Source organism: Ambystoma mexicanum, chromosome 11 (genome assembly GCF_040938575.1).
Source record: "Ambystoma mexicanum isolate Mex_15411 chromosome 11, UKY_AmexF1_1, whole genome shotgun sequence".
NCBI classification, from domain to species: Eukaryota; Metazoa; Chordata; class Amphibia; order Caudata; family Ambystomatidae; genus Ambystoma; species Ambystoma mexicanum.
In genome coordinates, this window is record NC_090934.1 from 990,275,246 (window position 1) to 990,300,592 (window position 25,347).

Consider the following 25,347-nt stretch of genomic DNA (forward strand, 5'->3'; position numbering starts at 1 on the left):
GTATAGGGCCATTCAGCCCAAAAATGTTGAGACATGACTTTTTGTCCATATCGCCCAGCTCTATTTCAGTGCGACCTAAGCCTTCCCTTAGGTTAGCCCTCTCGATATGAGGATATCGGTGAAAACCCTCTGGCTCTCGAAGGCAGACTCCTTATCACGTGGGCCTCAGTTAGATTCTTTTACAATGAAAGGCTTATAATTGTATGTAGCGTGACCTGAATTAATAACACAAGAAAATTCATAGTATCCCTAAGGCATTCTCTCCAGGCGCAGGGGATTAACAAAATGAGGCAATGAAATACGTAATACCATGTTTAAAGTGTTAAATAAGAGATATATTATTTTAAATACAGACTCACGTACTAAAAGCATGCCGAGAGATGCTCGTGCAGAAACACAAAGTTATAATATGTCAGTATTGAGTAAATATGTGGGCTCAGTGGTAAACTGGACATGAATCGTAGTTTTAAATCAAGAGACATATGCGCATTGTGACAAAGTCACAATGCCAACATCTCATCCAGTCCCCAGTCCGCCTTTGAGTAGGAATGACAGGACCAGCACTGAACGATTCCCAACCCCCCTGAGAGAGCAAATAGTTAGAAACTACTGCGTCCCAAAGAAACACATTCCAGGGTGTCTTTCAGGGAAACATACACTACGGGGTACACTAGTACATCCAGAGAGACCCCAAGGTAAATGCAGATCCACGAAAGGAAAGACCTAACTTATGCTAACTCCACCAACCCACTAACAGTCGCATGTGCGAAGGAGATCCTTTCCTCCCACCGCCAGATCTTCAGAATTTAAGAAGAGAAATACTTTCTTCCCCTTTCCCAAAGCGACAGGTGGAAATTACTAGAGGTTTTCCTGTCCTTTTAGGTTGCCTTTTTACCACCAGAAATCCACTTCTGCGAACGCATGCGTAGCGTGACAGCCAGAAGGCAAAGCAGGAGCAGAGCAGCAGACAAACACCAGCTCCTGCACTTGCAAAACAACTGAAAGGAATCTAAGATGGTGGCAAACCTTTTATAGACATCCTTCCCCTGGTTTGGGCTAGGAAGCCAAGCTACCAATCAATTCAAACGTTTGCCTCAGTCAATAGCAGAACAGTGAAAGCTTTATAACAAAGGCCAAGAAACACAGACAATGGGCCTCATTACAACTGTGCCGGTCAGGTAACAAAGGTGCCGGTAAGCCTACCGGCACTATTTCTAACGGTACCGGTGCTTCAGTGACAACCATTCCAGTAGGGGCCTGAAAACCCAGCAGGTCAGGCCTGCCGGGAGATCCCTGGCCCCTACCAGCATTGTTGTAGTTTGGCAGTATGGAAAGGGTGCCGGTACGTTGCTACCAGCACCCTTATTTCCATACCGCCAAACTTATCACGAAGCCCATTGACACTTTAGTAAAAACAGAAACGGAGAAAATGTGTTAATTTCTTATTGTTTCTTTTAGCGATCATTTAGAGAGAACTAAAGATTTGTCCAATTCTAGGACCCTTAGTAGTTTGTAACGCCCTCTTACGGCTTGAAAGGGGAAGAGAACTATAAGAAAAGGTTATCGATTTAATGTTATTATGAGGCCAGGGTGCTTTCTCTGAAAGTTCATGACCTCTCTAGCAGACTACAATGATTGCTGGACCAACTGCAACAGGCAATGTACTCCCGGAGTCTGCTATAAATGCATAACAAGTGATGTCATTTTGGAATCGAATTTAATGGTATGGGTGATGTGACACAGGAGTCTGCTACATATAAGGTAGTAGATGATACCACACAGGAACCTGACAATGAAGGATAGTGGTGATGTCACACAGGAATCTGCAATAAAAGGGGTAATGGATTTTGTTATACAGGAATCTGCTCTCACATGGAAATGGTGAGGTCACGCGGGAGTCTGTGATAAAAGGGGTAACGGATCACTTTATACAGGAATCGGTGCCACACTGGAGTCTGCTAGGAAAGCAGTAATGGAAGATGTCACACAGGAACCTGGCATTAAAGGATAGCAGTGATGCAACACAGGACACTGCTACATGAGGTGTGTCAAAGTACCCTGCCGGGTTCTGTGGACCAGGTAGGTGAGTCATGCGGTTGTGTGCCTCCCCCGGCCAGTGGATGATGGGAGCAGGGAAGCATGGGAGGATCCCTGGCCACTCTCAGTTGGTCCTCATCACAGGGCAGGGGACAGTCACAGGAACTCGGGGAAGGGCAGTCCTGGTAAACTATACACTGTCCAGCCTGACCCCCCTCCCCCCAGCAGATACCTGAGGGATGGCCTTGCGGACTCTGACCCCTCCCAGACACCAGAAGATCAGTGCATGACAGTCCGAGGAACCCTGCTCCCCCCGCCAACAGAGAGAACATGCAGCTCTCTACAGGCTGACCCAACATCTTAGAGCAAAAAGACATCCTTGTAACCAGTCAATGCAATTCACCAGACACTAGTAGCTTTTTTCCTGATCCGGCTAAAGGCCCCAGCGAGACTGATCGTGTCTCTCCATGGTTTCAGATAAGACACCATAACCTAGAGTTCTCTCGACGTTCAGAGGGTTTAAGCAGCTTACCAAAAGCCTTTTATAATCATAGCCCTCTCATGCTGCACAGGCAGCTCTGGCTGGGGACAGGAATAGGAAAGTAACATCTTGCGGCCAGGTCAGAAGAAGACATGCTATGCCCCCCCTTCTCCAGCCCTACTCCTCCCCCACCCCTGCCCCAAACTACCCACACCAAGCTGGCCCAATTACAAGACACATTTGCAGCCACACGCCATAACCCAAGCCCGCCTTGAGGGACAACCCTATAAAACCCAGAGACGTCAGCCAGCGTGGGTTGCAGTTACGGGAAGCTTGAGTTTAGCAATGGCTGGAGATTGGACAGAGTAGGAGGAAACAGAGACTGGAGAGATGGAAGAGGATGACCAGGTGGCAGCAGAGAAGAGTAGAAGTAGGCAGTGAGAGCCAACAGGGTGAAGGAGGCGGTGGTAAGATCAAGTGGGGATAACATCAGCAATTAAAGGTGGAATAGATGAAGAGGAGGGAATAACAGCAGGAGGTGGAGGTGGTACAAAAGAGAAGGAGGGGATCACATCAGCAGTTGCAGATGGTATAGATGAAGAGGAGGGGATAACAGCAGGAGGTGGAGGTGGTACAAAAGAGAAGGAGGGGATCACATCAGCAATTGAAGGTGATATAGATGAAGAGGAGGGAATAACAGGAGGAGATAGAGGTGGTACACAAGAGAAGGGGGGATAACAGCAGCGATTGAAGCTGGTACAGAAGATCAGGGGATAAAAGCAAGAGGTGGAGGTGGTACAAAATAGAAGGACGGGATAATATCATCAACTGAAGGTGGTATGGATGAAGAGGAGTGGATAACAGCAGGAGATAGTGGATGTACAGAAGAGAAGTAGAGGATAATATCAGTGAGTGGTACAGAAGAAGAGGTGGAGGTGATACCATCAGAAGATAAAGGTGCTGCAAAGAAGGAGCTGGAAATGTCAGGAGAAGAGATGAGAATATCAGGTGGTGGAGGTAGAACGGAGGAACGGAGGAGAGACTTGCTGTAGTCAGCCAGTGTAGGAAGACTCTAGTAGGCTCGGTTGGTCGTAGGCAGGATGAAGAGGTGGGAGGAAGACAGAGTTGGGTTTAGAGGATATAGTAAGATTAGAGAAACAAAAAGGGAGCCAACACAAGGGGCTTTGGTTAGGCTAGATCAAAATGGAGACCTCTGCAGTGCTCCCTACCGGCAATTCTGTTTGCCCCAATAGCGGGCAAGACTATGCTCTAGAGTCAGTCTTGCACTGCGGGACCCCGAAACCTTGCAACCAATCCATCACCTGTAAGGAAGGTCTTGAAATGCCCAGGGAGAGTAGATGGGGTGACAAAACCCCTTTTTAACTGTAAGGACTGACAAGGACATTACAGAGTTCGAGAAATCCCGAGAGCCCGGAGTAGCAGGGAAGGACAATGTGGTGACCTTACAGAGGAGGAGAGGCAGAGTTAAGGCCAAAGAGAAAACCCATCCTGACATATTTGTTTTGGTAAGATCCTGTCTCTACATTATGTTGGTGCCTTTTTGTAATGATTCCCCTAAATGGTGTACTCCTTAGTATGATATGATATGATATGGCATTTATAAGGTGCCTATACACAAGTGTTTCAAGGCGCGACTAGGCAGATCGGCGACAGGGGTAATAGATGAGGTCATAGGCAGATCTTACTTTTTATTAACATTTGATACTACTGACACAGTTCTACAAAAGCATCAGGGCCCTTTACAAAGAAAGTATATCTTACGGAATGGTATGATCCTACACAACACAACGTGCAGCTGCCTTAAAGATAGGTGTCACATTTAGGGCACAGGGAGGGACAGTCATTTGACCAGGATCACACGATTTTGCAGTCAGCTGCAGAAGCCAGGATTGGAAGCCAAGTATTCACGCTGCAAAGTCAGTTACTTACGGCCCATCTCATATCAGAGGGGATGTGGCTAATGCCTGAATTGAGTCTGATCAAAAATGGGTAATGTGTGAGGTTGCAGGGGAGTCCGGTATAACATGGATACATGTAACCCACAAAGGGGTCTGATATGAATGCACGGAAATGTGCTGTAAAAGGGGCAATGGAGGGGGTCACACAGGAGCGCAATCCACAGGCGTCAGTAGGGGGCGGGCATACACGAATAGGATTTAAAATGTGTAATGGGTGACAACGTACATAGGAGCCTGATATCAAAGTGTGGGGGACAACGTGCATAGGAGCCTGATATCAAAGGGTGGGTGACAACGTACATAGGAGCCTGATATCAAAGGGTGGCTGTATTTTCACACACGAGTCCGATTTAAAGGGATTCAGGTGTAATGTTTACAGAAACGTGTTATCAATGGAGTCAGCAGGTGATGTCAGACAACATGATTTTAGTGCTATTTGAGAATATTATGAAAGAGGCGACTCTGTTATGTGCCACGGCATTTAGGGAGCTTATGTAAAGGGTTAATGGTAATGTACCACAGGGGCCGTATTCGACAGGGGTCAAATGGTGATGTCATGCAGGACTCGGAGACGAAACTGAACACTTTAAGAAATCGGAAAAGCACTTCTTACCAGCTGGGCACCCTGCAGCTTGCTTGGCATGGGGGCGTCCACGGTGGGCGTCTCTGCGTATTTCGGGTAAGCTTTAGAGGCGCAGTCGCTGATCTCTGTGCTCCTTGGGATCAGGGCCTTGATCTTCACTCGCTCGCAGCCTTTCTCGGAGCAGAAGGCAAACTTGTCCCTCTCATTCTGTGCCTTTATTTTCAAGAACAATAACCTGGCGGGAGAGGAACGGGAAAGGAATGGTTCAGTCCCATATGCATTCTGTTCTGGTGCAGAGGTGGCCAACTGATCAGCCTGGAGTATAGGGGACTCCAAATCAGAAGACAGAACCACCACTGAGGGAATAGAAGGGCCTGCGTGAGGCCTGAGCAGGTCACATCTTCTGCCCCCCTGCCTCTAACCCAGCTGCAGCTCGGCCGTGGCATGGCTTGCCTCAGTTAGGCAGTGGAAAGGCGGGGCAAGAAAGGACTAGCGAGGCACCAACTTCTCCAATAAGCGGGCGGCTCATGCCTGCTCACCAACGTTGAATGGACCAGGAGACACACCCAACATGGGGACTCAGCATGGTGGATATCATTGGGTGGGTTGGCTGCGCATACCCAAATCAAGGTAACGACGGTGCTGTGAGCAAGCCTGAGAGGCCTCTGCGTAAAACCACTGCATTCTCTGCGATGGTCACCAGCTTTGTTGTAGGTAAAATCCGGTGCCCTCCAGCTGTGGAGCTTTTCCACAAAGATTCAACCAGTTTATAATGATATGGGCAGCAGCTCTTTCCAAATCCAGGCCGTGTTGTACCATCTTTCTATAGAAGTCAGAATAACCTTGGCACTGTTGTGTACCATCCATTGGGCGGTAAGGAAGAAGGGCCCAAAATTCTTGCACAGGGATTTCATCTATAGTATCCGACAAGAAAACTCCATGTGGTGTTACCAGAAAGAGGGGGGGGGCAAGTCTGGGGGTGATTGGCCCTAACCTCCATAATGACCTTTCAGAATAAATTGACTAAATAAAAATCACTGGCAGTACAGGAAGGCCCCACAATCCTGCCTGATCCTTAAAGCCTTCACCATTTAACACTGGCTGAACCTTTAGAAAGGAGGGCTTGCTCTGCCCTTAAATAGATCACTCCAGAAGAATGTCCCTCCCAGGAGCACTTTACTTTTGGTTATGCCTCGGTCCTCCTGATCTCTTGACCTACTCAAATTTGACCACCCAATCCTGCACTTTACTCTCTGGAATGCACCTTCTTACCTGTTGCGAATTATATGTTCCCTGCCCCCTCATCCACTGCCCACTTTCCTCTTGTACTTCCCCCTCCCCCTTCTTTTCAGCACTCTGAAACAATTCTCTGCTGCTCTCCAAAACACTAATAAATACATAATAGACCTTCTTTAACTCTGCACCCAGTTATTTCTGTCTGCATTTTAAGGTGTGTGCCCGGGGGATTGAGTCTCTTGGGAGGTAGGGCACCCCTGGTGGAGGGCCTGGGATTCTCCCATCACAATGGGCCTCATTACAAGTTGGCCGGTATATGGTAAAAGTGCCAGTAATGACGTTTATGAGCAGTTTTACCACACCGACCAACTACAACTTTGCCGGTAGGGGTGAAGGATTTACCACCTGCTGAGAGCTGGAGGTAAATCTGACCCCATCAGACAAAAAATGCCTGTATTACCAGCATGGTAATACCGCTGTCGGTAAAAGCAGCAAAATCCCCCAATTGAGTGTTCCAGGACTCCATGGAATGGGGATTTACTGTGTATATTGGCACTTGTAATCTGCCAGTAATACTGGGCTTTTTGAAACACAATTTACTTGCTGTATATGTGCCTTACAAAAGCACCATACAAATACCAGCAGACAAGTGCCGGTAACGGTAATTGCATTTGCACGTATTCCGGCAGGTATACCGCCGGAATATCGGCAAACTCGTAACGAGGCCCAACGTTCCTACATTACTGAAGTGAGCCTGTGCGCCAGTGCAGTGGAGAGCGCAACTGTGGTGACGTGAGGCTGCCCCCTTACCCGGTGTCCTCGTCCCAGTAGTAGTGCCCCCTGCCAGGGTAGCTGTACTGCAGCTTGTCCATCTGGAAGGTTCTCAGGAAGATGCCCGTCTTGTAGGTCTGCTTTGTCAGGCGGTTGTGAATATCGGACAGGATGGAAAATGTTGTTCCTTTCGGGTAACAAAATCCCACTTGGATCCAGTCATTCCTTAAGTAAGAAAAAAACAAAGCAACCACAAATTATGGAAGCATAACAGTGAATTTCCCTAGAACATTTCTATGCCAAAAACATGAACACTACATTGAAAAATAAGCAGATATTTTTTCCTGGCGAGCTAAAGGGCAGCGCCGTATCCACAAATGAATAAACACCAGTTATTATGACTAATTGCAAAATGTGAGCTTTTCGTTCTTCACTGCATTCTGATAGGCTCCCTCGAGAGCGTCAGCGGTGAGAGGTCAAATGGAGAGCACGCTGGGGTGACGGCCTGAACTCCTGACGCACAGGAAAGCTGCGCGTGGTTCCCATGTGAGCAAACGCCTGTCGCCAAAAGTCCGGATGCAACCTTGGGTGTTGCCAGACACACATCCCACAGAACCCCTGAATGAGAATACCAGTTTTGGAGCTCTTTTGGGCAGATATTGTTGAACACAAAATTGTGCACATGTACGAAATGTTCAAACTTGCTTAGTAATACCCACATCACACCACACAGAATTATAATAGAGCATGGAAATACCACAGAGAAGCTCAAACCTTTTTTTATTGAATCACTAACTTGTATTCCCATCGATAAGCACCAAAAAAACATATTTGCCTTTGTTGCTTATATCCTCACCACCATAAGAACACGTTGTGGCGACAGTGCACCAAGTTTAAGTCCCAATTAACATAATGTAAGGAAAAGTGGTCCTATATAGCGGCCATCTGCCAATAATGTTGACCTCGCTGCGCATGGCTCTGTAAGAAAGTGGGGCAGGGTGTGTTAGTCGGATAGCAGGAAGGCAGGTGCAGAAACCTTTGGAGTTGATGGATGCAGGTCAGAAGCACCCCGTTACCTGTGTGCCGATATGAACGTCTCTATGTTCTTTGTGGTTGGTACCGACCGGTCAGGTTATTCATATGGGCAGGCCTCGGATTGTGGGGTGCAAAAATGAACAGCGTGTTGTTGATAGAAGATGGATAGGAATGTGCATCTGTTAAGTACACTAGACCAACATAACATCAACATGATATAATGTAACGCAATATAACATAGTGGAACAGCTGCTGTGCTTCATCGATGGGATTGAAAGCATGTGAGAAAGAGTTTAATCAGGCCAAGATGGCGGCACGGAGCAAACTGAAGTGCAGTTTACAAGATGAGGGGATCAGAAGATTTTTGCATTGCGAGTTGAACTGCGAACGTGGAGGCGTGCAGGAGGGGGCCATCATGGTTACAGAAAGTCAGTCTCTTGGAGTGGTTAGAGGGCCATGCTGTTTTGGAAGAAGTTGCACAATCCGGGAAACGTTTGGCAGTAATGAGGTCCACAATCAAACACGAAGCCACGAAGAGGAAACTTGGATATCATTTTTGTATACACACATTTAAATCAGAGTGAGAACATTATGAAGAAAGATTAAATATCAACCACATTCCAGGAATAATAGCGTTTAGGAGAAGACACGTCAGCTAGGATATAAGTAAACTACAGGTTTAGGCAACAGGAAGAGATCAAGAATTGCAAGACGGGTCACATATGCACCCAAGTGGATGATGAAAGGGAAAGACAGGATGTAGTGTCCAAAAGGCTCTGGGGAACGATGCCTTTACCATGTACAGCAATGGAGCAATATTGGAGATGAAAGGTTCCCCAGAGAAGGCCATTTCTTTGACTAAGGGGATGTAATAGAGTGTAATACACACAGAGGCCCAGTGAAATAAGAATTTGTGGCCGTCTTCTCAATGCAGAACCACGTTAATCACGGGGGACTGAGTATATGCATGTGGGCGCTCCTCAGTCACATTTTTGGTAAGAAACACCACAGAATGGCTGGCAATCTCACCATGTGATGTCCTCTTTTGGTGGAGTGTTCCACCACTGGTTATCTAATGCCTCTTACAGCGCGTGCTGCTTCACAAAGGCTGCATACAGAATGGCCCTCCCTTTAGTCTGAGTAATCGTGCATCATCTGAAAATACCACACTGCGAAAAGTCCTGTGTAGCCTGTTGTGGTGTCAGGCAGACACTGTTGGAAGACGGCCAGCGTGCTAGGTGTGTAGACCGCGTGCAGATCCCAATGCATGCAAACACGCACGCAGTGATACGTGGATGCGTTACCATGTAAATAAAAGGGAGTACTCAGCATGCACGGGTGGTGGTCACCAGAGTATGTCAGAACCTCATTGTGCCCTCCCACTATTAGCAGCATTCCAGCTCCAGGCCTTTAAGGGAGGGGGCGATCTAACTTACCTATTCAAGAGTTTGACATCACAGGGGCACTGTCCGCAGTAGGCCCTCAATGGACACTTGGGTGGAAAGACTGGAATTTTACTTTGCCACCACCAGAGACCTTCATGGCAATTCCAAGAAGTTGGCTATGCTCTTTTATGCGGGCACGGGGTGCATACAATTTTCAAGACCTTGACTTCGGTAGTTATCCCCTATGTACCGGCAAAGCGAGTGTTTGCAGAGTATTTCAATCCCCAAGCCAACGCTTGCTTAGAGTGCTTTCAGCTCTACCAGGTGAAGCAAGCAGCAATTAGGACATGCCTTACAGTGCGACAAGTGGAATCGAAGCAACTACCCGACCCCGACTATTCAGAAGAGAAATCTGCTGTGTTGATGAAAACTGCCCTAGGTCGCAAGCCTGTCAGATGCCACCAACCATGATGCAGGATACGCATGCATGGAACGCCTATGCCCGACCTCATGGACACACCTCCCTCAAGTTAATGTAATGAGCAAAGCTCAATTCACTCTTCTGAAACCAGCACCTGCACTGAAACCTACTAAATTCTGCATGTATGCTTATGGATGGGAGATACCAATCCCTGTGCATGGCGTGGCGAGAACAGCATGTCAACACAGCAATATCAAGTTGGAAGGCAAATTGCATGCCAAGCCTGCAGACATGGCAAGCGCCCTTAGGTGCAGCACAGCTGAGGACCTCAAGATCATTCAATCCATGTTTGGGGCACAAATGGAGGAAACTGAAGACACTCTAGAAGAGTTAAAGGAAATATTCAACGGCATAGGGTGGCTGCAGTCACATGAACTCCATTTGCACATTGACAAATCCCTTCAGCCTGTTGCCCTCAAGCACTGGCGAGTTCTGTTCCACCTGTCTCCTGAAGTCAAGAAAGGGATGTGCAAGGTGGAGGATGCAGGAATCATCGAGAAGGCCAAAGGACCAACTCCATGGGTCCCCACCATAGTAGTGGCGAGGAAGCCCAAGAGACTTTAGCAGGTAAGCATATGCGTAGACATGCACCTGCCGAATAAAGCAGTTAACCGAGAACGATAACCCATGTCTAGGCGCCTATGGGCTTTAGCTGCGCTTTATAAATATCACTACAATACAATGCAATGCCCATGCTAGACGAACCCCTTGTGGACATACAAAGGGCGAAACCCTTCTTGCTGCTAGAGCTAACATGGGGATACCACCACATTCCCATACATGAAGACTTCTGCTACATCACCACCTTCTATTCGCACATTGGCATACACCGTTACAAGCAACTGAGCTTCAGCGTATCCTCAACCACAAATGTTTTCCAGAACACAATTCATGCGGTCCTTGCAGGTATGCCTGGTGCTGTCGGCTCCTGCTGAGCACCACCGATCGCTGAGAGCAGTCCTGCAACCGCTGCAAGACCACAGCCTCAGGCTGAACAGGGAGAGGTGCGGGTTCTACAAAGATAAACTTGACTCCTTTGGTTTTATCTTTCAAAAAAGAGTCTTGCGAATTCGTAGAAAAGGAAAAACATGAAATATCCACATGCAATATCCACACGAGTTAGGGTCTTGAAAATTGCATGCACCCGTGCCCGCAAATCAGTCCAACGTCAGAAGCTTCCTCGGGATGATGAATTATCGTGCGAGGTTCATTTCCCACCTAGCCATATTGTTATAGTACCTATGGCGTCTGACCAAAACAGCAGAACCACAGGAATGGGGTGATCAACCGCAACGAGCCATCAATGACATGAGAAAGCATTATCCAAAGACACAACTATGGCCTACTTTGACCCTAGAAGAGCCACAGAGATGGTACTTGACTCTAGCCACCATGGACTACGTGCAGTGTTGACTCTGCGATTGCCTACCAGGGACGCCATCCCTATTGCCTTTTCCAAGCTGTGCACCGACATCTGACCCTCAGCAGACTACTTCCTCTTCATTTTCTTTGCACGCAGGTTCTTTTACCTTGGTTTCCTCGTCGCCACTGTAATAATGCTGCTTCTTTGCACTTCTATAGGGTTCATCACATAAGCTTTATTATAAGTTACACTAAGCTTTTACGTAGAGAACCACTGGGTCCCGTCCTCCAGGCTGATCAGTCCCCAACGGACTCAAATGGAACCTTCACAACACTCACGTCCAAATATTCCATAGTGACATACCAACATTCTCTCAGGCCACTCATGTACACAAGCACTATACAACACTCCAGAATTCAGATATTCTTAAATATAGAAGAAAGCTATTTCTATATGTATCTCAATGGCTGGCCCTGCAAGGTCCTCACCTATAACAATCCACTCATTCTCAGTTTCAATGGCTCCTCACTGTGGCCACATGTGAGAATCGAGAAATGGTTGCTCCAACCACAGGCGTTTGACATTGCCATTGAATACTCCCCATGGGAGGGTGAATCCTGCATGCTTCCTCTCACGACACCTCCCTCCTAGCGACTGCCAGTTACGCTTGTGCGACTGCATGCCCCGAACGGCATCTGCACATGGTAGCAGAGGGGCATATCCCACGGGGAATATCCCTGGAGGAACTAACAGCAGCCACAATCCAAGATGCGTGCCTGTGTGCCATCAAAGAGGCTCTATCAACCGCACAGGTGAATGGGTTCTTAAAAGCGCAACAACACTGCACCAAAGCCACGCTACGCTGCCCCTCAACCCTATTCCATCACAAAGACGAACTCTCTGTGCCAGATGGTGGCGTACCGCTGATGGGGTCCCGCATAGTAATCCCAGCATCATAGCCGAGTGGTACACCTGGCCCACGACGGCCACCAAGGCATAGGCAAGACCAAATCCCACCTCCAGTGAAAGGTGTGGTTCCTGTGGCAGGAACAAGCGGTTGAGAGACTTGTGGCACAATGTATCCGATGCCAGGCAACAGATAATACCTCGCAACAAGCTTCAGCCACCCCTTAGCAAGACCCTAGGGTTTTGCAGCAGAACATCACGATGACCTGGAGAGAGCAGTACTCCAGTTCCTTAGAGAAATTTGATCAATGCCTCACGTGGTTACAGGAATGGCTCCGGTTAGCCTCCTGCTGGGTCGGGCTGCAAGAACAACCATCCAGTGACAAGTAGGAGCAGGCAGAAGAACCCGGAAGGGAAGAACAATCAGAAGACAGAAAAGAGGACACAGAGTCGCAAGGCCATACAAACCATGAGGCGACTGCCAGTCAGGCAGGTGTGGAAGAAACTTCAACTGCCACCCTGAGCCCGACCCTATCTGCCAAGGCAATAGCTGGCAAGAGGTCAACCTCGACCAATTGGCAGGTTGAAAGACTTCGTATTAGATTAATGGACACGTTATGTTGAAATGGGAGAGATGTTGTGGTGTTGGGCTGAAACCGTTTAAACGGGCTGATGCACTATGTGCGCGGACCGGGTTCAGACCCCCATAGAGGTGTCATCGCATAAATAAAAGGGAGGACTCGACGTGCATGGGCGGCAGTTCCCAGCGTATGTACGAAGCGCATTGTATCCTGTAATTATTATCACTGGCGCTGCTCCTACCCTACAAGGGAGGGGTAGGCCTATGATCTGCGGCCCATGGGGATTCCCTGCTGCGGATGCCCCCTGAGCCTTCAGGCAGCCTTACCGGACACGAATCCTGACAGGTTGCGAGCTGAATACTTCATCTGTCCTGACTCCTAGAAGTGGAAGGTAGAACACAACATAGCCAAAAAACAGTTCAATAGCCATGCCCAAATGTTTGCCTACTACTGTTTTTTATCGAAGGGGATTAAACCGCGGAACCTATTTTGCCCTCTTCCCTCCTGCCTTGTCTTGCCCCCTCCCCCCAAACGTATACCCTATTCCTGCCCCATCCAGCACCAGAATCCATTGCCTTCGTCAAGGCGCAGCCACCCACAAACCCTTTTTTGACCTCTTTGTCAGAACTCACAAAAGAGAGACTTCCGGTATTTCCATGATTCTTCTGCTCGGTTATTCACACGGAAGACGCCGTCCTGGTTTGTTTTTCTGGTATCGCTACTATTTCTGGTGTGCACATGCGCACTTCCATGCGCATGGAATCACGAAAATACCGGTAGTCTCTCTTTTGTGAGTTCTGACAAATAGGACTACCATTTGTACAGCATCACGGGCCAAAGACCTCAAACAGTAGCAACATGAGTTATCATCAATTAATACCTCTGAATAATAGGAGTGAAACACTCAGTGGCCCAACACACTACAGAAGAAATCTAAGTGAAATTGAATATCTCCACCTGGCTTTTGGAGATCAGAAGTAGACCACCTCGCGCTCGGCTATGTGTCCTGAAGAAAGCTCAAAGGGGATGATGTTAATATAAACTGAAACAACTGAAAGTTTACTTTTTGAGCTGGAAACACTAATGTGGCGACCAAAACTGTGTACTTGATCACATGGTTACTAACTGCACTATTTTGTTCTGTACATATGAATATGACAGGTTGCACAAGGTCAACACCTAAAGTACGAGATGTGCTATTCAATTGACTGTCATGGGTTTTTTGAAGAGATATTGATTTTTGGAATATATGTTTCTGATGAATACATTTTGTTTTAAATTATTTTTCTGATTACTGATCATATTGTCGGGGTTGCTGCTCGATACCTACTTGTGTGGTGCGAAAGGGTGGGGTAGCCTGGGCTTGATTGTTTGTGTACAATATGTCCAATGAAGGTGCCATGAGATCTGGGGTGCTCTTTTAAGCTATGACATTTCACAAAGTTTAGGGGAAATGTGTCTTCAAAAGTAGAGTTGGGAGCATCACCAGAGGCAAAAGGATAGTTTAAACTACTCAGATCTACCCAATAAAATAGAGAGTGCAGAAAAAGAGTAAATAGAAAAATATTACAACACTAATGTCCACTCTGCTTGCAAAGATGCCTCGTGTAGAGGCACTGCTTAAGTGGGTTGAACCAAATGCATAAGGTGATCCCCGCAGGGAATCCCGCAAAGGTTAGCCTTAGGACAGTTATCTGGGATATTATCGCCCAGAGCAAACCCTGCTTCCAAAGACCTTTACTAAGAAAGCCGATGTCTCCCTCTTGGGGAGGTGGTGGGAAGTGGTGGAGTTCTGCTGCCATGCACTAGTGCGTTCTCAATGTCACTGGGTCTAGTAAGATCGCTGTTTTGTTCTCCCTTCTTCCCCTCCCTTGCCTTGTCGCGCTCTGAAACACTTGTGTACGAGCGCGATAGAAATAAAATATCATATCATATCATATCATCACACTTGCACGTTGAACTGAATCTTATGTTGGGGAGTCAATGGACATATGATTTCTCAGAAGACTCAATGGTTCTCCAGAATCACTCCTGAGCTCACACTAACTCATCTGAATACACTCTTTTCTAGTCACAGAAAGATGGCGTGTGTGCTGCACCCTCAGTTACATACACTCATCTCTGTGGCATACTTTAACAAGCATTGGTCAGGCCAAGAAGCGTTTGGCTGTCATTTCCAAGTGCAGCCTGAAATGCCCAAAAAAGTGATGCTGCGACTCAAGGACAACCATGAAGGACTCCATTATAAAAAAAATGACAAATGCCAGGATGTAATGTCAATGGTGTAAAAGACCATAAAATAACTTACTTCAATGAAACAACGTAGAATCACGTTATCATACACATGTGTGCCAGTTACCACTCTCTATACAAACCCGCTTTACACCACCTTTAAGCCAAAACATAACACTGGCCCCAGTAGCTCAGTAGCTTGCTTTTGGTGTGAGCTCTAACAGAAGTTCTGGCACTTAGTTGCATCCCATCTAAAAGGGCTGCCAGGCATAGTGCCCAAGGGACCATACCCCAAAGAAGTAAACACGCTTTGCCAGGGCAGCTGTCTGTGGGCCCTGAGCCTTTCCGCGCTTCCATTACTGATGGCGTGGTAGTGCAGAGAACAACGAGAAAATGTTCAGACCATTATTCCAGGAAGCAGGAGCAAAACTAGGGAAGAATGTCTAGAGGGAAGAAAGATCATGGATAGACCCCCCTGCTGAAAGAACACATTGCTATCTTCTGGGCCTAAACCACTGATCTGAAACAAATGCAAGAATTAGGGAAAAGGAGGATCTTGAACCGTCCCACTAAACTGGCGAGAATATACTTACCATTAAACACTACGCACTAATCATTTCAAAGCAAGGATGTATAGGGGAATGGGCTGGGAAAGGGCTTACACTCCTCTGATCAGTTAGAAGCAATGTGCCTATCTGAAGGCTTCCTCGCCGAGTATGGTTGTGAAAAAGCGAGGATGTTACAATAATACACGTATTCTAATGTTGTAGAGCTTGCCTCATGGAAGGAGAAACCATGGCTGTGCCACACATTTCATTGGGTTACTCTTGAAATGTCCACTCTAAGGTATGCAAGACTTCAGCACCTTAGTTGGTGTGGAAGACACGTGCACACGAGCCAGGTGTGATGCTAATTAGAGTAGGCTTAGAATATGGTGAATAGTTTGGGTTATTGGCTGCTCATGGCGGAGGAGGCCTGTAGTGGCTAGAAAGTGTGTAGTGGAAAATTGGGAAGAACACAGAGGAAGGGAGTTGGTAAATAATCTGAATGTCTATGAAATTATCTGGCGCGCCATCGATGTGTGTCAGGACATAGTTGCAGAAGTGGCTGTGTGTAGGTGCGAGGATACTAAAGGTTTATTTTGTGGCAATACCGCTATATTCACGTAATGCACCTGTCTGATGGATAAGTCAAGAAAGCAATATGTCAGCGAAGCCTTTGGAGGGAATATAACTCAAACTAGCAAACATATTATCTTTGGTCCATTAACTCTGTATAACATATAACTGTGACGTCATATAACCTCCTGCCTATACAATGTATGTAAGCATTTACTCCACCTCCCTTAATTACCATGTAACTAAGCTGTAAGTATGCTTATATTCTGTTGCGCCCAGCTACCTAAGGGTTCGGTGCGCCCTACAAATTAACAAACAAACAAACAAACAAAAAACATTATAAGGGAGATAACAGCAAAGGCAAGTCTAAAGCCTAGGGTGATGGGTGTAAAAGGTCAGGGTAGCTCTGATTTGAGCAAAGACCCCTAATAACCGGGCCAAAGAAATATTCTGCCAGCTTAGGCCTAGAAATTCTTTTGATTTTAGTGAGAATAATGACTGCCAAATAAGGGTATAACGTTCATTCATTGCCAGTCCTTTTTCCAATGGGTTTTCTTCGGACGATTGTTTTTTGAAAAAAACGAATCGGAACATATACGGGAAGACTGGGGGGGTGAGTAACAGTATATAAGGGGTGGGGGAGGTAAGGAATAGCCTAAAATCAATATGGGAAGGGAGTTTGGGGGGAAATAGTTTTTCGATCGTCAGAAATAACCCCATTGACTGGCGATGAAGGAACATGGAACCCAAATAAGACCCCTGTGGCAGATCAGCAGCTTTTTAGGAAGGAGGGGTGTGTCACCTACTTGTGGAAGTTGATGAGCCAGACGGTCAGCTCCTCAGGGGCGGTCTTGTCCCAGTGGACAGTGTAGGCTTTCCCGAGTGTCACCACGGGCTGGTACTGCTGGTAGTGGTTGCTTTTGGCCAGGGCGCCATTCAGGTGCAGGGGGTGGTCTGGGTACTCATCCTTGATCATCTTCAGGGTCACGTTGGCTGGCCTACGAGCCTGGATGTAGATCTAAAAAGAGACAGACATCTCTTAACATTGTGTAGCAAATCAGACGGGCCGCTTGAGGTACAGAACAGGAGAGGCTCCATTGCACTGGAGGGTCATCCTCTCTTGGTGAAGTGACCAGGGCCTTAACCATTGATTTGAGGGAATACCCATAACCTATAAAAGAGTAAAGGAGAGAACCTGTTCGATTGTCTTAGCTGGCAACGGCATCCCCTTATACAGGAGAGCCACGGATCATGTGCACGGATATCCACATCCCAAGGTAAAGAAGAGCAGAGAATTATGTGCACTGGTTTTCCCATTTACCTAAATACTATAAGCACATGGTGATTGTTATTGACCACCTATCAGCCAATCAGAACGTTTGGAGCGCAGTCCATAACTACTGCTATTGCCTGCATTCTGAGCATTCTGTCTTCAAGAGCAGACAGGGAAACAGGGAAACAGCAATACAACTTCCAGGCAAGGCTCTTTCAACAAGAAACTTCCTCTCTGGGAGGAGCTTTTCTTTGCTGCAACATCCTATTTAATATACAAAACAGACATCTAAAAAACGGGGAAATGCTTTCAATTTGTTATAGAGAAGGCATTTACTTTTACATAACACGTAACGCATGCCCACGTTAAACCTTTTTCAGATTTGCAATGCAAATGCTTGACTTATGACACACAACAGTGTTATTTAAATGCTACAAAATAGAACCCCATTTATTTACTAACTCAGTTTGTCTATTAAAGTTAGATTGCTTGCACTCACACCCTCAAGCATGGTATAGAAGGGCAGTAGGCTGTGTGCACTGATTTGAAATGACACCCATTAAAATATAGCCGAGTACATGGCCCTATGCACTGATCTTTGCAGGCGCACAAAGCCAATGCTATGGAGGCTCAAATGGGCTTCCTGCACTTCTCGGACAATTAGAAGCTTGAACAGTCTTTTCCTTTAGCACATTGTACCCCTCCACCTGTGACGCAGAATGCCCCATGCACTATTTGGCTTGCAGAGTTCTGACCCGCTGTCACACACGGCGTATGAGCACTGACCTGTGCAAAGGATCCGCTGCAGATAGCTCCTCGCCAGTCCGGCACGTCGATGCAGTCCGGGTGTCGGAGCAGCCAGTTATCCTCCTTCACCAAATATGCCCCCGGGTACTCAGACACGGAACCATCGAGATCTCTGAAGATGGTGGTCTTATCCCCATCCATGTCCAGCTGGTGAAACCATGGACCCGGCTCACCAAAGAATACGCGGGATGAGAGCTAATAGGAAACGCAAGGGACAGTTCAGCCAGACATTAAGACATTAATTTTTTCAATGGATCTATGAAGAAAGATTTAAGACTGTGGAGGGCGGCAAAGGGGTGGGGGTGATCCTGTGTGACATGCATACATTCCTAACCAGTCCACAATGTCTGCTAAAGGCCTACTTCAAGTTAGAGTGCAGGTTTCAACCGCTGTGTGAATCCTTTCCTCCCCCTTGATTCCTGCCATGAGGGCACATGAGAGGGGAGGTTGAGTTGCCAGAAAAGCCAATAATCATTCATAAAGGAAGACTTGCCTTAGCCAACAGAGGATACCAGTCTTGGTTGGTTTTCTGATAAACATCTTGGCAGATGAGGTGTAGGACTGCCGTGCTCTAACTGGTGTCTTTGGCAAGCATGGAGTAGCAGGTTTGACTCGCCCACCTCCTTTACAGAGAGGCGCAGTTGTGAGGTAAAATTGGTGTGGCCATTTTGGAATTGGAGGTGCCAGGTTGTAGTAGACTAGGCACTTGGTTCCTCCAACTTTCACAGAGTTGACTATGATTATTTCTGATTCCCCCATGGGGTGGATGGAAACCCTGGGGCACCCAAAGGAATGAACCCGATAGTCAGGCCCAGCGGTGTGTGGCGCGCTACACACTCACGACTGGTAACAAAGGACTGCTTATCTTAAGGTAATCCCCCAGCCATTCCTTGAAGGGGTCACCAGCTCAGTGGAAGGGAAAAGCAGGTGCACTCTCGATGTGGAGGGGGGATGTGGTGAGGCAGGTTTCAGAGCAATGTGGTCCTCTAATTTCACAATAATAATGGTCTGGTGGCATCTCTTTTTAAGTCCAAGTTGTAGCATCTTCCTTGCCTAGGTGTCACGTTATTTCAGTGAGCAGGTTTCTAGGTGTGACTATGAAATATGATGTGGGTAGTCTCCGGGGAGGCCTTACCGAATCCTCCTGCCATTGCTAATAGCAGAAGGCCTGCCTTGTCTGGTGGTGGCTGCCAGGAGGTTTGGATATCCTGTTTGCCACCACCTCCTCCTCCTAAGCTAGTTACTACCTTTGGGGTTGTCCCATGCCTCAAAAGGGTTGAAAAATCTGAAGGGTGAAAGTCACTGTTTTTGTTTATTTCGGTAGATGTTCCCGGCAAAAAGTATGTATAGTTTTATTTTATGTGTATAGACGAGTTTAAAGAGCAACACTGAAAAAAAATCAGGTTTTCGAGTGGAGGCGCATTATCTAAACACACATACATTTAAGTTACGATTGTATGTTGTGTTGTCATGTCATCTGTATTATTACATTACTGAAAACATTCCAATTCCTGTTGCAGATTTCCTTTGTCTATCGGAGAAGTCCATGTTAGCCGAATGAAGGGGATCAAGCCAGGTAATGCTGCCAGGTAATGCTCAGCGATGGGTTTTTCTTGATAATAATTCATAATAATAACAATACATTTTGTTCCTTTTTGTGTTTTTCCCTAGGGGCAGGACTATATGTGCATCACAATTGTTTTTAAATTTCCATTTGGGGGAACAAGAGAGAGTTATTTAATTATTTTATCATGAGGCAGTAGCTTTTAGTAAGTTAAAGGAGGGTACAGGGAAGAGGTGGGTAGATGATAGACACGCCTGGTTTTAATACCTGATGGTGTGGATTGGTGGGCTACGCTAGGAGTTGATAGGTTAAGGTGGAAAATAGAAGTCTTGTAATTGCATCAATAGCTACGTAGTCAGTGGGGGAATGGAGTTTGATGGGCCGCAGCTTCCAAGTGGGCGGTGGGGGTGGCCGGTAGTTTGAGGGAAGATTTGTACATAGACATGGAACATATCATGGCCTATTTTATGAGTGGTAAAATTAATGTCAAGACTACACATGATTGATCAGAAGTCACTGAAGTTCCCTCAAGAATGGGATGTGAAAGAAAATGTAACCACTACAATATGGCTGCTACATTCTGCATTTTTAGCAGCGAGATATGCATTCTGGTGGAGACAGGCAACGTCATTTTGCTATGGGCCTGCCTTTTTCCAATGAAGACTCTTGCAGTGATTGCCAGATGCATAGGGTGGGACAACCCGAAATACTGTCGTGATGTTCCAAACTGAGGACAGCATGGGAATATGACCTAGAACGTTCAGCCTCTAGCTCAGATACTGACATAGAGCCCCATTGATTGAGTCTGACCAGCAACACTTTACAACACGCGCAAAGGACCCTTTACTCTAGTTGCAGACAGAGAAAGTAAATGCCACTTTGTTCACATTTCCTTCATTTGCGCAATGGGGGCACAGTTTCCTTTAATAGGAGACCGTCAGGGGACTTAGCCTCGAGTCACAGACCACACTGACCACATGAAATTGGTTGCTCCTGGGGCAGGGATGATGGTGGTGGTCAGAGCAGCAGGGACGGAGCACAGTTTTTTTCTTGTTGCCGGCCTCTTTTTGCAACAAGTGATTGCTGGCATTGAATATGTAAGATTCCACCCTCACAATGTAAACTCTTTGACATATTTTTTCATTATGACATATTAACAATTTCAGCAGTAATGCAGAATTCAAGATCTACACTCAGATAATAATAATCCCTGTCTAATAGTAAATGCCTAGAAGATATTTATTATTTCTTAAAGAGATATAAAATTCCCCATCGAAAGTCAAAGGAATCTACAGATGTATGTAATTAATGATCCCGAGTACACCCTTACATGCTTTGCATGGCTGAGTAAAATTTTACTGTACATGTTCCCACATCAATTGATATCAGATGACTAGTAGCCGATGCCGAGATTTCATTGAATTTCTTACAGATCAATAGACCGGCCTATCTTCCTTGAACATGGGGTCTCAGGTGATTGGTTAACACTGCACATGGAATGCTGGTCCCTCCCTGAACTTTGAGGTATGCTCCCCCAGTTGACCTAAATGTATCTATATGTTTCATTCATGTAGTTGTCTCGGGAGAATAGCTCAGCAGCAATGTGCTCACCTTGGAAGCACGACGACGCAGAGCAACACAGATTCGATCTCCAAGTCCGCGCTTAGAAACCTCAGGGTATTAAGCACATTATAAATAACCTATCATCATCATCATGCAGTATTGACTGTTGTTTTACAAAGTAGATCCAAACACATAAAAAGTCGTACTCTGGATCTTCCGTACATTAGGTGGAGAGATATTGGTACTACATTAAGGACAGTACGTTTAGACTCTGAGAGAAAAACATTGATAAATATTCTCCACCGTGAAGGCAGCCAGGTGATTCAAAACGGAATATGAGTGTACTACTCATATATTTCTGTAAATAAATTCATCTAGAATTATTAGGAACAGATTTCTGTCAGAGTCTTTATTTTGTAGATGATTCATGAAGTTTGAAGAAACATATGCAAGCTAAATTAAATGTTGGTCCTGATGAAGGGTTGATCCCGAAACACTAATTTTATGATTTATGTATCAATTTGAATTAATATTTGTGTCATCAACGCTGTTAACATATCTCAACTAACGTTCGACATATATTTTATATATCACTTATAACTATTGACTGACACTATTGATTAGTTACGGCGTGCAGGGGACGTGGATGTCCGATACATAAGGACACTTGTTTTGTCTGATCAGTATGGCAGCAGCTTCGTGTGCCAGAGCTACATTTTTCTCCCCTGCACTCTAGGTTTTCCCACACCATCCTACAATAGTGTCTCAAGTCCGAAATTAAACAAGTGGTGTGTGTACCATAGATAGGTGTCTTGAACCAGATTCTAGCCAGGATTGGGAGCCAGTGTAATTCGAGCAAAAGTGGGTGGGGAGTGGTCAATGAGACGACCGCAGCGAGGTGGAGCACTTTGAGCGGAACCACGTCAGCAGCTCAGAGCCCTGCGAGGAGGGCATTACCCCTGTCGAAATGTTAGATCACTATGACCTGCACCACTGTGCAGAGGTCCTGGCGGACGTAAGAGCTTGATCTTGCAGAGTAGAACGATCTGATACTAAGCCATTTGAGCCTTTTTCGTGATGTGTTGTTGGGATGATACAATTGCTATCCACATGTTTGTGCCTGTTACCCATTGCTGTTTATAAACATTCCACTGCCCTGAGCTTTCAATACAGGTTGTTAAAAAAGTTATCCAGTTGGCTGTCACCTTGATTTAAACTCTTTGAGGTGACTTCCTTTCAAGTAGATGCATATGGCCAGAGATTGTGGAGTGTCACTTCTACTACCCCAAAGATTTGGTCAAAACAGTGCAATTTTCTAACATTTGCAAAAAGTGGCCTGTTGATTGATTCCTATGTGAATGAATTAAGTGACGGGTTAGACATTTGCAAAATTAGTTTGGAGAACAGGCAAAACGTTGTGTGTCCTGTGATGACTCTTCGAGTGTCGTCCCTTCTTCGCTGGGGGGAAGGGGATTCCTTCCTATATAGCCAGGGAGGTGAAGCTGCTACCTGATAGTCCCCTTGGGGTTGGTACTCAGCGGGAGGATCACGTGGGTGGGTGCCCCCCCTGTGGCATTAAGTATGACTATCAGGAGAGAACGCTGTATCCCCGCCCATTACCTGACCCTAAACTCCCTTCCTACAAACCTAAGACCAACCCCTTCCCTAATTGGCTCATGATTTGTGGTCACCCTGCCATTACCATACAAAGTACAGGGACGAGGAAGAATAGGACTTACTTAAGTGAAGATCCCTTTCCCATTACTGTGACAAGAAAGATCCCCAATGACTCACAAGGGAGTCCGAAGATCAGTACTATGATGAGGGAGATAAGCAGAAGCATGAGGATCACACTTGAGAACCACAAGGAACAGTCTATTGGTTACTGGTTTACGATTGGTCCATCTAGAATAGAAATAGAGGAGGGAAACCGGGATGTGTTGTTAAGCTTTCTCTGGAGGATTAGGAATCCTGTGCTGGAACAGAAGGGGCTGTGGACCACTGCACTACCCAGAGAGGCTGGAATCCTTGATCCCCAGCAGCCAGTGGGGAACTAAGGGAAGATGGATTCTCCCTCACTGTGGAAACCAAGAAGTGCAGTGTGCCTCCCAAAAAGGAGAGGGGACCTTTGAGTGCCAGCAATTTGCAAGGGACTAAGGGAAACAGGATACTCCCTCACTGGAAGAGATCAGCCGGGGAGCCGCCAAGAGACGACTGCGACAGCCCAGGGGAAGCAGCAGAAGCTTACCGGTGTTGCCGAGGACTGGAACCCTCACAGACCAAGTACAAAGGTACATGGAGGGGAACTAGGAAGGCACAGGGAGACCCCAGAGGCTGTGGTTGGGAGGGGGTGAAAGAGTACCACAAAGAGACTGAGAGAAATACAAACCTTTCATATACAGATGATATTCACAAACCGTGGCAGGAGAGTAAACTAAGGCTGTGGCTTGAAGAAAGATCAGACAAATAAAACTGTGAGAGTAACCAAGTGAAAGGGGTCTGGGACCCACGCTGGGGAAACACACCCCAAACAGTAATAAAGAGGAATACAAAATGTACATGTACAAGTGGTACTCATAGACCTTGGCAGGGGAGTAAACCAAGGCTGTGAGTGGAAGTGAAGACAGGGAACGAGAACTGTGAATCCGAAAAACATTGAGTACCCTACTTGGCATCCGAGTGGGACAGGAAGAGGGGTACTGAAAGAAGGGTCTGAGACATGTAGCGATTGAGAGAAAAATCGGAACACTGCTTGGGAGAGAGCACCAGGCTATTCTTTATCATCGCAGTATCTGGGAGTCAGGTCCGCCCATCAAGGAGCTGGGACTCACAAGAACTTCCTTGTTACGGGGCTTAGAAGCCAAGCCTGCCAAGTAAAGATAAAGACTCACCCTAACCATGGAAGACACAGAGACATTCTTGGATAAAGTGGAAAGACTCTGTAAGGAGGCATAGTATCACAAGTATGACACTGACACAAAGGTACAATTTGAATAACCTTTATTAAAGTTTCAATGGGGTTGGATAAACTCCTACTTTCCACTATAGCTAGGATGGGAGTAGTCTCGACCATCAAATCATAAACAAAACAGTCCTAGTTGTGTCCGTCAAATCAAAATGGCCTATACTAACAAAAACCGAATGCCTGCCCTATATCTAGTACAAAAGTGTGAAAAGTAATATAAATGTGGCTGAATAAGCTCTCCACTCCACTTTGGACAGCACAGAGTAAGGCAGTCCCTGTAGACAAGGTGACACAGTCTGGCTCAGGTTCTTAACACAAAGGCAGTTCAAAATGAGGATTGAGGCCCGCCTGGGCTTCCACGCTAAAGTCTTGCTTTCCAATTTCCACAAATACAGTTTAACAAAAAGTTCGTGTTGGTCCCCCTCTGTCGGGCTCAGACCTCTTGAAGCAAAAGTTCATGTTGGTCCTCCTCTGTCGGGCTCAGACCTTTCACAACAAAAAAGTTCACAACACTTGCAGGGGTACTCTTCCCCAAGCTTAACTCTTATTTTTGAGGGGTTCCCTTCCCCTAACTTATTATATTTCCGGTCTCCCTCAGTCGGGCTCGGACCGTTTCCTGATGTCGAAGACTTTCAAATGTGTGTGGTTTTTGTGACAGGTCTCCACAGGACCACTTTGTCTTTCCAGCATTCAACTCACTCCTATGTTATTTACCCCAGTGCTTTCTGGACTAGGTAGTTGTCTGTATTATGCATCAAAGTTCGACGTTCAGCCTTTGTGTTCCCCTTCTGCCAGGGTTACTTTCAATCGCCTTGCTTTTACAGTTTATTCACATTTTCTTCACAACTTGTAGCCTTTTCACAGAGATTTTCAAGGGGACTACTTCCGTCCGCCGGACCACTCAGTTACACAGTATCGCTGACTTTACAGCTATCGTTATTTTAAAGTTCATTTACAGGTCTGCCTTTCCTCGCGTCTCATCCACAC

The 25,347-nt window shown here is 46.4% G+C and overlaps 1 protein-coding gene across 1 annotated transcript in view; it reads right to left on the minus strand.

The window, feature by feature from the left end:
• Positions 1 to 25,347, minus strand: part of CEMIP (cell migration inducing hyaluronidase 1) — an 867,705-nt gene that overhangs the window by 72,664 nt on the left and 769,694 nt on the right. The window contains exons 22-25 of the mRNA XM_069624168.1: positions 18,248 to 18,463; positions 16,995 to 17,206; positions 7,127 to 7,312; positions 5,111 to 5,315 (exon numbers count right to left, since the gene is read on the minus strand). Coding sequence (XP_069480269.1) covers positions 5,111 to 5,315; positions 7,127 to 7,312; positions 16,995 to 17,206; positions 18,248 to 18,463 — 819 coding nt within the window. The remainder of the gene's footprint in view (positions 1 to 5,110; positions 5,316 to 7,126; positions 7,313 to 16,994; positions 17,207 to 18,247; positions 18,464 to 25,347) is intronic.